This window comes from Sylvia atricapilla, chromosome 4, assembly GCF_009819655.1.
Source record: "Sylvia atricapilla isolate bSylAtr1 chromosome 4, bSylAtr1.pri, whole genome shotgun sequence".
Taxonomy (NCBI): domain Eukaryota; kingdom Metazoa; phylum Chordata; class Aves; order Passeriformes; family Sylviidae; genus Sylvia; species Sylvia atricapilla.
The window spans coordinates 67,249,982-67,263,103 of record NC_089143.1 but is presented as its reverse complement, the minus strand read 5'-3'; the positions used below and the strand labels follow the sequence as shown (position 1 = coordinate 67,263,103).

Genomic DNA, 13,122 nt, shown 5'->3' with positions numbered 1-13,122 from the left:
TGAAGGAAGGGGAAAAATAACTGCTTGTGGCATTTCTTATCAGTTTTAACCCTTGTACCAATTTGATGTTTATCTCCCATTTGCTGTGAAGTCGGATCATGTTGGGTTTCCATGTTTATGATTCTGTATGTTTTGATGTGTGTTTTAAAGTCAGTGTGCTGTTACTTTGTTAAAGTAGCCAAGGTTTGAGTAGTGCTTTACCTAATCCAGTTTTAATTCCCTCTGCTGCATGTGAGACCCTGTCTCTTTTGAGGGAGCAGAAAATAATGTACTGCTTAAATTAACTTAAAATACTGATTTCAGAAAGAATGAGAATTTTAGCATTGCTTGCTTTTCCTTTAGGAAAACTTTTTTAAAATCTTCTGGCTTGGAAGTGTCAATGTCCTGTCCTGGCTGGTGGCCTTCTGCTGGGACAAGATTGTTTCTTTTCCCTGTCTTTCATCTGGACTTTGGCAGAAGAAGTTAGATGTAACCACAGTAGGTAACGCATTTCCAGACAATGCCTTATTGTCTGCACAGGCTGGAGGCAGAGACCCTACATACTACTTAGAATCAAGATTAAATTACCAACCTTTTGGGCATTTTTATGTAAAATGCTCTTTATTATGGTTTTCTCATAGCTAAAGCATGAGTCACTTGCAAGCCATAATAGATTTTGGCTATGCAGCATGATGAAGTGTTCTGGATGCAGTGAAACATTTAATCAAGACTCCAGGCAGTGCAACTCCCAGTGGTCACCTTAACAGATAGGAAAGAAAAAAAACCAAGGGGGAGAAAACGCAACAATTACGGCACCTTTTCTTTACAGCACCAGGATCAATATTTCTTAGAGACAACGGAAGGAAGTTGCTTCTTTTTGAATTTTGATTTTAAATTCTGATGAAAGCAGATTTACTCCTGATTTAGACTAGGTGTAAGGAAGAAATGATTGAGGGTGGTGAAACACTGGCATAGGTTGCCCAGACAGGTGATGGATGTCCCAAACCTGGGAGCATTCAGTGCTAGGTTGGATGGGGCTCTGAGCAACCTGGTATAGATGAAAATGTCCCTACTCATTGCAGAGAGCCTGGACTAGATGGTCTTTAAGGATCCTTTCTAACCCAAATTATTCTGTGATTCTAGGATTTTTCTGATAATGTCAGTTAAATCACAGTGGCTTTGATCACTCTGATCTCCCAGCGTTTTGTAGTGATGCTTTATAAAAGGTTAAACAACATCAAATCACCCTGCTGAACTTTACATAGTATGATATTTACTCCAGGAAGGTTCTTCGGTGTTAAAAGACTGGATTTGGAGCCCACAGATTAAAATTACCTGGGAAATTCCAGCACTACATATTAATCTTAATAACATTTATAAGGATCTATGCATGTTTGTTTAATGGGCAAAGCAACACATGTTTCCAATGTGCACTGAGCCTAAGTTTCCAAACAGTTTCAAGGCTGGTAATCACTAGTAATTCCTGATTCTGTGAGGTAGATGGAAGTATTTCTATAATCCCTATTCTGAGTTACTGTTGTCTTGTATAGGGTTGATGTTTTATTTGCTTTGGGGCATCTGAAGTGGGCAGTGGTGGGGCTTGGGACAGCTTTCACATCCTGTCTTTCATTAAGCTTGACCTCAGACTAAATTCAGAATCAGAATAAATTCTTTTAAACCTGGCTTTCTTAATTATTTTTTCCCCCCAAACAGTGCCTTTTTAGCATCTTTCCCCCACATTTTCTCCCCAGCTGCAATGTTCCCCCTGTTAATAGTGGGATTCTTAGCAACATTACATTTCTATTTAACAGGTTTGCTGGCCTGCAGCACAATAGACTAATGTGATTTTTATTGTGCTAGCATGCGCTGGGATTGTTTGCCTCCTGGAAAATGGGATATTCAGATGCCTTTTTCAGCCTCGGCTATTGCCTTGTCCCAAGATATTTTCTTTATAAATGGGCTTTCCATCTTGTTGTGAAAATTGTAAATGTGCATGATCAGTAGTTCAGGGTTTTCACCTTCCTGAGCTCTGCTATTATTTGGTGTTCAAGTAATTTCAAAGCATAAGTGTTTATTTTTTACTCTCAAACTTACTGTTTCCCAGTGATTTAGAGCAAAACAGGAAACTGGTTCAAGATGGTATATGAGGTTTTATATATGTATATGTATATATATATATATATAATATATATTTATGTAAATTTCTGTTTCTTTTAAAGAGGATTTTTCTTCTCTTTTCCCTGAAAATGTATTTTCAGAAATGCATTGTACTCTGATCCTTTCTCTCCCCATTCCCTTGCCTCTCCAGTTTGGAGGAGGCACCCATGCACTGGTCCCCAAGCACTGAGTGTAACCACGCCTTCACTGGTGTGAGTGACCAATCTGATTACTCATGTCAATTAAAAAAAGGAATCTAGCCATGCATGTGTGTTTTTCACTATTAGGGAATGATTGTTGGCTGGATGAAGAAGAAGGTTGAAGTGAGGAAGGCAAGGAAAAAAAGGACTGGTGTTGGCCAGGTCCTTCAGTCAATTACATGGATGGGGTGAATTAATAGTTGTGTTCTTTCCTTTTATCATCATGAGTGAAACAATTTAGAATATATACCAAGGAAGGGGGAAATAAAAGCCTTTCACTTTTATTCACTTCAAATAGATAATGTGCGACCCTGGTCTCCAGCAATGAAAGAAAAAGCTCCTTAATTTTGTTTTAAGATGAAGGATCATCTAATGACTTAGACATAAACAAAAGTCTTCAGGGTTATTTGTGGTGATGCTGCTCACAGATTGTTAGATGGTATCTCATGAGAGAGGCAGTGGATGTCACAGCAGCAAGCAAAGGGAAGAAGAATGACTCAACACCATATAAACGGAAAGAAAAGCTGTTGCCTCTGCATTCTGTTTGATCTTTAATCAAATAGTGGCAGCGTTTGAAGAGGTATCGAGCACATGAGCCTCTGGGAGTTCCTCCTTTCTCAGATCATGTTCTATCTATAGATCTCTGATCCAGAGTGTGCCATGGATAGCGTGGCTCCAAGCAAGAATTACTCTGCTGGGACTCCCAGGGAAACTTGCTGCTGCCACGTGAGCTCATTCATATTTCCTGTGTCATCTTTTTTCCTCCTCTCCTCGTCATTGGATAGGTGGAAGAACTTCAGAAAACTGTTCTGTCTGTAAACCCTCCTGACTGTGGAATAAAAGAAAAACTAAACATTAATAACTGTAGTAGAACAGAAGGATGGGCTCTGGCCAAGTGAGCCCATTGGTTTACAGAAGGTGTTAGGATTGGTTAGCACCTGGCACATTGCCTTGCAGGGTGATGTTTTGTTTTACATACCTTTGTAGCTCGTAAACCCAGTCACTAAAATAATTTCTTTTTCCAGAATAAAACTCTCATTTTAAGCTTTTCATGTTGAGTGTAGAACTTGTCTGGCTTGTTCAGGAATAGTTACCTGGGGTGCTAGTATTTTGGGAGTAGAATTAGTGGTTTTGCTCTAAGTGAAACTTCATTATTTTAGCAGCTGTTTCTTAGTTCAGAATTCTTAATAAATTTGAATAAGCTTAAGAATAGTTTATGTCCTAATGCTTTAATAGATCTGTGTGCTTTAAAACTTGAGGTCTTGGTCTGATTCCTGTATCTGTTAACAGCTGAGGTTTATCTGAATGGAGAAAGAACTGTCTTTCCAACATCTACATTCAGAGTAAATTGAGGCAGAACTGTTTGAGGTGAGTGCTGCCCTGCCTCAGTCTGTTCTGAATTTGTTTAGGGGGAAAAAAAACAAACCCAAAACCAACACCACAAGAGGCTAATTTGAGTAGCAAATAAGAATTCCTAACAAGATCAAGGCAATTAATACTTCCTCTGCTTTGAAAATGTCTGTGACAACAGGCTGCAGCAATCAAATTGCCACAGATGAGGATGGGCTGGCCATCTGTAACTGTGGCATTGTTGTGAGAATGTTATTAAGCCTGTGAAGGAGAAATTTGATTCATGCAGAGGGAAATTTGTGGTATTGTTTGGCTTTCTATATTGCTGATCTCTGCGGTCTGTTGTATGCCTCTGGTTTTGCATCTTAGCTTGAGTCAAACATGAAACAAGCACACAAACAAAACTAATAAAAAACCCACCCAAAGATGGTTTGCATAGAAATTGATATGTAAAATTACTGTGTTTATTTTACAAGGGTTGGTAAATAAACAATGTATATTTGTCTGAAGAACAAGCTCTGAGGGAAAGCTTTGATTTTCAGTCTTTTTTTTCTAGATGTATTGAATATGTGAAGGGAAAGCACTGTGCCAGAATTCGTACAGAAGTAGAGTGATTTTGTGAAGATTTAAATGCATGTGGATTGACCAAAGCTTTCTGATTTTTTTTCATCAGAGCAAGACAATATTGTGAATCTATTAATCAGTTTTCCATCACAGTCTTAGCATATTTAGGAGAGTCTGTAACTATTTGTGTACTCATGGCTCCTGCAGAAATTCAAGGCTGTTTCAAGGAGCAAAGCCCGCATCAGGGCCTGGACCATTGGAAAGGGCAAGTTAGAGCATAAAAAAAGGTGTAGACACTTAACTATCTTTGCTGTCTCTGTGTTTTATTATATTTGAGTCCCCTGAGTGTCAGTAAGAACTTTTGGGTCCTGTATTAAAGTTGCTATTCATGCAAATACGAATCTAGGATTTGTTAGATGGAAAGTTGCAGAAATTTCTGTTGCACAGTGCAGTACTTTGAGCGCTGTGAGGTGGTTGCTTTGGATCTGCCTTTGCATCCAGAATTTGCACTGAATGATGAGTTTGAGGTCTGAGAAGAATATTGCTCGTTTTGGATAGATTTGGAGAAAGGGGTGGCAATTATCACTTTCCATGTAGCCTGGGCATGTGTGCTTTCTACAGGCATGTAGCAATCTATTGGCATGTAATGGTTCCTTGATTGCAAGGCTTGGATAAATCCCTTCAGCTCCCTTGTTCTCCATCCTGTGGTGTATTTCAGGTTTCAAGGCCTTGGGTTTCCTAGGTGTTTATTCTGGTACTTGCTGCTGTCACTGTGTTGTGGTTTGAAAACAAAACCAAGTGAGAGGCTCTAAGTCAGAAATACAATTTAATGAGAAGAAAACGAAAATAAAATAAAATAAATACAACAATACAAAAAAAAAAAAAAAAAGAAAACCACTGACAGAGTCAGAATACAACCTGATCAGGGTGATGGAAACAGTCCAGACGAGGTGATCTTCCTGAAACAGAAATCTTGTAGAAAGGTCTGGTAGCTCCAGTCCTCTGGAAATCCAGTAGGTGAGGACTGCTTCTACTGTCCCAAATCCCAGTTTATATCCAGGTGAGAATGCTTGGCTCCTCCCCGTGGGCGGAGCATCTCCCAATGGGGTGATGAGTCATTCAGGGGCTCCTTGATGGCCCATTAAAGAGAGAGAACTCCTGGAGGGAGTTATCTGTGAGTCATGCACAAGGCATTGATGGGCCATTAACTGAAGATGGTGATAGAATACATCCTAAACTACAACCCAGGACACACTGGTGGGTGGTTTTCCACCAGTGTGAGCTGGGAGAGCAGCACATGGTCTGCAGGCCCTCGTGGATGTGACTGCTGTGGTGCAAACAGCTGGGGACACCACCATGACCTCCTTGCCTTCCTAAAGCCCGGGGCAGAATTACACTCGATTTTTAATTGGCAGCATATGATAGTGATCAAACCCTGTATCTCCTAAAGTGACACACATTGATATCTTTATGCAAATGCGAAGTGGGATTAGAGAGATAGAAGCAGTTGGTTGGGAAAAGGTTTAAATGAGATCTTTGATTGAAGGTTTATGGATTTTTTTTTTCTCCAGTAAAGATGTGACAAGATACACTGCAGTCTTACAGTGCCCTGTGGCAATGGAAGACTTTGTGGTTGTGGTTCTCCTGTGGGCTTCTGTTTCATGTCAGAATTTATAGAATAATTTCAAAGTGAAAATAATTTGTGAGCTCCTGGACATTCAGTTTATATCCGATCTCATTCAAGATGTATGAGATCCTCTCTTAAATGATATTAACAGATTCTTTTTTGGGGAAAAGGTGATGTTCTCATATCTTTCTCACAGATGTCTTAGGCCAGGCTGGATGGGGCCCTGAGCAAACTCTAGAGGGTGGTATCCCTAGACAGGGGATGGTGAAACAACATCATCTTTTAGGTCCACTCCAGCCCACACCATTCTGTGATTCTGTGATTGCTTCAGTAGAATTTCTGCAAAGGAGTGCATCCAAGGATTTACTCCCCAGGTCTGCAATTCTGTTTGTAAACCGAAGTAGTAAATTTTAGCAGAAATAAAAAGCTTTAGACACAGATGCTAATTAGATTTAGCTAATGGTGAATTATGAAGCAACACACATTATCTAAGCCCTGTGGATAAGTAATAAATCATGGTGTAAACTCTCTTTAAAAATATTATATTCTTTTTTAAAAAAAATTCGTCTTTATTTGAGAATTTCTTATTTTTCCACCATCTAAAGCACGTCTTCAGTATAAAATACTGTTTCTTTGTTTACTTGTGAACTGATTTTTCAGAATAAAATTACCTCTTTTATTCTTCTTTTTTTCCCTTCTCCACAATCTGACTTTGTAATTAACTTATTTGTCCCCCAATCCTTAGCCATGTATATTCTTGGATCCTCACTATTTTACATTATTCAAGCTGTGGGAAATGTGCAGCTCCTATCCCAAACCCCCCAGAAGTTGTCACGTATTTTTCATATGATTTGTACAGAGGGTAATCTCTCATCGTGAAAATGGGCTCTGATGATGAAATGTCACCCCCAGCTGAAACATTAGCTGTGAATGACATGTATGGTAGGAATAAATGAATTGCAGAGCTCTGCTTTACCTTGAAACCCTGTCCAGGGAAATGCTGCCCTTTGGGGAGGAAAGCAGGAAGAGTGTGCTGTGCCAGTTCCTGGGCAAGGAGGGCTGGCAAAATCCTTCATCTGTCATTTCTACCATGTCCCTCTCATTTCTGTGATTAATTGTCACCCAGTCTCCTTGAAAACCAACCTAAGCTGGTTTCTTCTCTGAAAGTTTGTGTCTGGTGAGGTGGTTGTCAATCACTGCTCATGATGCTCTGCTCGGCACTCCTTGTGCTTCTGCTGCTAGGCATATAAATTTAATGATAAAACCTTCTGAATTGATCTGTCTCAGGCTGGGAATTGTTTTGTGTACCATTTTTGAATAGCCAAAGAGATGAAATAGAGGATAAATAAATAATGACCTTCTGTAAAAGACCCCTTCTATGTCTCCACTTCCAGCCCAATAGCTATTATATTAATATTACACTAATATTAATATAATATTTCCTCTGCGTTTGGGATCATCTTGGTGATCAAATCAGAACACCTTGGCAGTTGGTGGCCCCTATGAAAACAGAACAGAGAAGAAAATGTTGTGACAGGGGACTAGAAAGAGTAGAAATCGTAGACTTTGGATCACCAGAATGTCTGTGTTGGTTATATCCAGAGCAGCCCAATCCATATATTTTCAACTGAGTGCATAGAGAATCCAAGGATAAGAATCCTTGTGGATGAGGGCATAGCAGATACTGTAGCATAAATTATATTTTGTCTGTCAATCCAGGTACCTTCTTTAAGTCATCCATACCTTTGCCTTTTACCTTTCTCTGTTCCTTGATTCTTCCCACTACTCATTTTGTCCTTAGTGGGTCTTCAGAGTATGGTGAGTATTCAATATTTTGGGTCCAAAACCATACCATTTTTTTTCCATGATAAATACAAAACAGCTGTATCTTCTTTTTCTATTTTGGAATATTAAGTTCCAGACGCAGCAATGAGAGGAAACATAACTCTGCATCTTTCTGAATTAGCATCAGCAGGGCAGCAATCTTGTTTATGAAAAACTAGGGATAAAGATCACAAAACAACCTTTCAGGAACTATCATTTTTACTAGGAAAGGCATGCAAATATGGCATGTGAAAAGAACATTTGTTGAGTTTTGGATAGGCAAGGAGAGTAGATGCTAGTGGGTGCTCCTAAAGCAACATTTATGTTTGCAATTAGAGGAGAGTTTTGAGAGAGAGAAGGAGAAAAGCAGATTATTTGTTATAAAATATATTAAGTGCAAGGATGTTTTTTTCCCCCCTCTCGGAACGGAGAGTTGCCAATATATAAACATTTCAGAGAGAATTTTACACCACCTCATCTTTATGTCAGGCAGCATTTAATGGTTGAACGATCTCCTGCCCCAGCACTTGGCAGTTATTCTCCAGGGGCTGACTTTGAGGATTACAATGACAGTCTATCAGTGGATCTTTTCCAATATAAACTAGACTAGGACCATTTAAAATCAGTTGCTATCAACAAGTCAAATTAACTTTATTTGTGTTAGAGGTTTTCCTAGGAGTATTTTATAACAACGTGGAATTTTAATATCCGGACAGGCGTTTCCTATTGTTGGTGTGATTTGGGAATGTGCTAATTCATGTGATTAAGAGCAATTTACCTGATTTCTTCCAGAATTATCTTATTAGTAACATTCAGGTCCAATCAGTGTCCAGTGCTCACTCAAATTGTGTTCCTATTCCTGCTTTTTACAGGTAGAAATAACACTTCAGGATATCAATGACAACCCACCAGTATTCCCCACAGACATGCTCGATCTGACTGTAGAGGAGAACATAGGAGATGGATCTAAAATACTGCAGCTGACAGCCATGGATGCTGATGAGGTAGGAGCACGATTTCAGTTTTGATTGTTGGTACTAAAAGTGCCATTCTGGACATGTTTTTATCTGTTTTCTTCATCCCTTTGTGTGAGCTTGGCCTTAGGGATCATGGCAGTCCTTCACAAAGTTCTGTCCAGTATTGGGGAGGTCTAAACTATGAAACCAAGATGTTGTAGTTGAGCCCAGTTCCAAGGTGTACAATAAAATTAATCTGAGACAAGCCTTGGACAACAAGAAAAATTCTGATAATGCCTGCTTTCCCTTTGACTAGAGCTAACAAAGGTCAATATTATCCCTTCCAGAGGAAGGTTCCATTTTACCAAAAAGAGGGGATAAGAAATAATGATAAAATGTGTGCTCTAGACATGAATCTGTTTGCAAAATAATTTGCCCTCTTAGATTCATTACTATGAGAATGCTGCAACTAGGGTGCTGTGTAGAAAATACCATGATATATTTATCTGTTTTAGAAACTTCAGTTTTAAAGATGTTGATCCTGTTATTTTTGTCTACTTCAGCTGTTGTTCTCCATGAGGAAAATGACTAAGAAGTCAATATAATCATACAAAAAGTTTGTGTTGTCATTAAAATACAGAGTTACAACAAGCAGTTCTTGCTTTCAAAAAATTGGACAATTCAGCCTCCTCAAGAGGATTTTATTCCTGGCCTTTTTTGTGTTAGCTTGGTTAGTCTTCCTGTGATTGTTAATTGGTGTACTTAATCTTACTAGTACAGAGGGAACAATGGGAACCCCCCCGGGAATGGTGTGAATGTGATTGTAAATATTTTGGTTTCCCTTTATTTTCCAGCAGTAGCCTGATACACAGACAAAACACAGGATTTTGGAAAGGTGCACTTCCGTAACAAAAATTCTAGCTGCTTGTCTTTCTTGTAGGAAGCAGTAAATACTGAACTACCACTCTGTGGTGTGGCATGGCAAGTATATCTAAGATTATAGCAGTATCTTATGTTCCAGCCTCTTTTTAAGCATTCTGAACTGCACTTAATCTGTTACCCATTCTGAAGCACTCCGTCCAGTGGAAAGTGATTTATTACCTTAGAGAGAAATCAGTCAGTGTTTTTATCAGAAGGAATGATTTCAATTTCACCACCAGAACATTTGTAACTCCGACTCTTTGCAAAGAGCCCAAGATTTCCTGGCAATGCGCAGCTTAGGGCTGAGATACCTTTATATTCCCCCCTCCTTTTTGAAGCTGAGGGCACAGTCTAAAGCACTATCAAACATGACTGTGGTTTTAGCTGCCCTCTGTTAGAAGAACTCTGGCTGCTCAAACACAAGGGTGAGGAATGTGATCACCTCTGCAAATCTCCTGAGATGTGATGGCTGAGCCACACAATTGGAGGAAGGCGTGTGACATCCCCGAGACACACCTGAGCACACAGATGAGGCACTGCAGGGCTGGGCACCTGCAGAAGCCTGTTTTCTTTCTAAATATCCTTTTATCAGTTAGCTCAGTCTGACTCTTTGAAACAACACCCCAGAGAGAAAGTTTGGCACGGGGCACTCTGGTAAGGTCGGGTAACTAATGCTTGTCTCTCCTCTCACAAATACAGGCAGGTGTTTATCTCTAGTAATTTGCTTTTTTAGGCAAAAGTATTTGAAACAGCCATAGAATTTATTTCTGCCAGATCTCTATGATCTGCTGTTCATTGCAGAAGTGCAGCTGGCATGTCAGCAGCAGGTTTTAGCTGTGAAACCCGAGCTCTGGCCTGGCACCAGAGGAGGGCACAGTAAATATCTGCTTGCATTTCCAGGCACCATCAGTACGCAGGGTTTAGGCACTCTATCTGATGTTAGAGGCTACTAAACCTTAAGTATCCTCAAGCCTGTCTTGGAAAAAGAAGTACATTACATTTTTCTACATAACATTACGTTTCCTTAATTTTCCTTTCAACCAAAATGCTCAAAGTCCACATGAAAGCTTTTTTTCTTTTTTTTCCCCCAAGAATAAATGAAATTTTTTGACCCAAAAGCAAATGCTTTTGGCTTGCAGCACAACCCAGGAGATCAGAACTGTGATTTTAATGATGTGTGATTTGTCACTTTGGGGCCTTTTATTTACATGGGTAAATACATTTCCATGCAGAAGCTGACCTTTGAGGGACTGCTGCAAGCACAGCCTCCATGAGTTTCTCCTGACCAGAAGCTGTGGCCCTTGCCATATGTGGTGGCTGCAAGGGCTGCCACATGGCTGCCTCAGGTCCTCCCTGCTTCCATGCCTCCTGCACTCTCCATCCCATGTCCAGAGAGCAGGAAAGGCAGAGCTGATCCCACTGGCAGGGATTTAATTTAACCTTCAAAGATAAAACAAGAATAAACATTTAGCCTTAGTGAGATGTCACACTGCTTGGTGATGCTGGTTGGAAACTAAAACAGGTAGCAGAGTTTTTTGGTATTGATCTGGTTAAATCCTTTAATGAAGAGTGGAGCACAAAGCATCTGGGTAACCTCATCGTTTCACATCCCATAAATAAAAACTGTGTACGTATGTGTCTGTACTGTGGCAGTGAAGCAGGGACTGGGCAGGGAAGGCTGTTTATCAAAGGAAACCATTCTGAAAAATAATCTCCAAGCGCAGTTACTGGAATGATCCTTGTCTTACTGCAAGTTATGATGTGGTTTTCCTGGCAAATAACGTGATTTGACCACTTCTGTTTTGACTTAGGGAGCCAATGCCCTGGTGACATACACTATCATCAGTGGAGCAGATGATAGCTTCCACATTGACCCCGAGTCAGGGGAGCTGATAGCCACCAAGCGCCTGGACCGGGAGCGCCGCTCCAAGTATTCCCTGCTGGTCCGGGCTGATGACGGCCTGCAGTCCTCAGACATGAGGATAAACATCACTGTCAGCGACGTCAACGACCACATCCCCAAGTTCTCCAAGCCAGTGTACTCCTTTGACATCCCAGAAGATGCCACTCCAGGTAAACTGGATATGGAAATGCGACCACTGGCCTCTCAAGGGGTTGTTTTCTTTGTTTGATTTTATACACAAAAGTGTGCCAGTGCTTCAAAGGGGGGTTGTAAATTAAAAAGTATTTAGATCGAAAAAAGTTTTCAAACACTGTGCTCTATTCCATGTCTCCAGGTGAGAAATGAATATTACTCCCAAGGTTATATACAGGTTGGTAGTACAAAATCAGTATCTGCCAGTAGCATCTTAGAAGCTTATTCTAAAACACCAATAAACCAAGGAGATATAAATGACATGATGATAGCTGTCAAGCTTTTATTTGGGTTTTCATAAGCATGGGAGTCTCAGTTTGAGAGAACAAAGGTTACTACCCCCATGCCTCAAACTTTTGCATTCTGCCCCACATTCCCTGTCCCAAAATTTGGTGGTGTTTTGCATTAAAGGATCACAGTGCAATCATCTGTGCCTCAGGAATCTGGTCTGGAAGTAATCGAGATGTCTGTGTAGCACAGAGTGCTTTGGTTGCTGATCCCCAGCCATGCTCATTTCTCTCAGAGCCTTGAGTCTCGGTCTGTTTCAGCAGGAATAACCCTGGAAAAGAAAAGCCTAATTCCCTCCACATTAAAATGAGACTTCTCTCATTAATCGTTTATGGGGTGTTCATTAGTGCTTTATGCCCAGCTCAGCAGTGATGGATGCTGGAGGAACAAATACGCTGATTCTGTATCAAAGTACTGCATCTTCTCCTGCTCTGCTCTCCAGCAGTCTGGGAGCAGCTGGCAGGCTCACCCAGAGGGGAAGGACCATGAGGTTCCCCCTTCAAGGTTCCACTTTCTATCCCAGAGAGTAATCTCTGTTCCACTTGCAGTTAAAGAAAACGTTAAACTTGAGATAATCAAATGGGTGTGAAAGATCCCAGCATATCCAACAGGATTAAAGGGGGTTACAGCACTCTTCTTTGTTCTGATGATATAAGCAGTTTTTATTATCATGTTGCTTAAAAGTAGTTAACTGGGCTGCACGTAGTTCATCTGGTTCCAGGGAAAGGAAACTTTATGACTTATTTTCTTGGAAATGAGCTGATCCTAATTATAATTAATGTTCAAAATACTAAAAAGTGACACCTGATTTCCAAACTCTAGTCAGATAGGTCAGTCATGCGAGGGCAGCTATGCAGAAATGAAAATACTGGCACGAATTCACAGGGTGTTGAATTTCAGAAAACAGTGAAGAACAGACCCCTATAAGGTTTCCAGTTTTCTAACCACAGTTACCCTGCAAAAGCACTGCTTCAAAAAGCAGAGCTGAGTTATGTGGTTTGTACTCACATATTGGTTTCTGCATTTGGAAAGAAATATCTAGAAGGTTCCAGAACTTGTGGTTGTCTGAGGCAAAGGGAGGGTCCTTTGAGTCATAAAAAGACAATACCTAGCAGGAGAAAAGGTATTTTTGCCCCTGCTAATATCTAATCTGCATAAAGA

At 40.3% G+C, this 13,122-nt stretch overlaps 1 protein-coding gene and 1 long non-coding RNA gene across 2 annotated transcripts in view; both read left to right on the top strand.

Moving 5' to 3' along the window:
* The window catches only part of LOC136360709 (uncharacterized), a 436,491-nt gene that overhangs the window by 173,966 nt on the left and 249,403 nt on the right, over positions 1-13,122 (top strand). The gene's annotated exons all lie outside the window — the stretch shown is intronic.
* FAT4 (FAT atypical cadherin 4) overlaps positions 6,759-13,122 on the top strand; it is a 61,530-nt gene continuing 55,166 nt past the window's right edge. Inside the window, exons 1-4 of the mRNA XM_066316918.1 lie at positions 6,759-6,819; positions 7,679-7,695; positions 8,574-8,705; positions 11,390-11,651. Coding sequence (XP_066173015.1) covers positions 6,759-6,819; positions 7,679-7,695; positions 8,574-8,705; positions 11,390-11,651 — 472 coding nt within the window. The remainder of the gene's footprint in view (positions 6,820-7,678; positions 7,696-8,573; positions 8,706-11,389; positions 11,652-13,122) is intronic.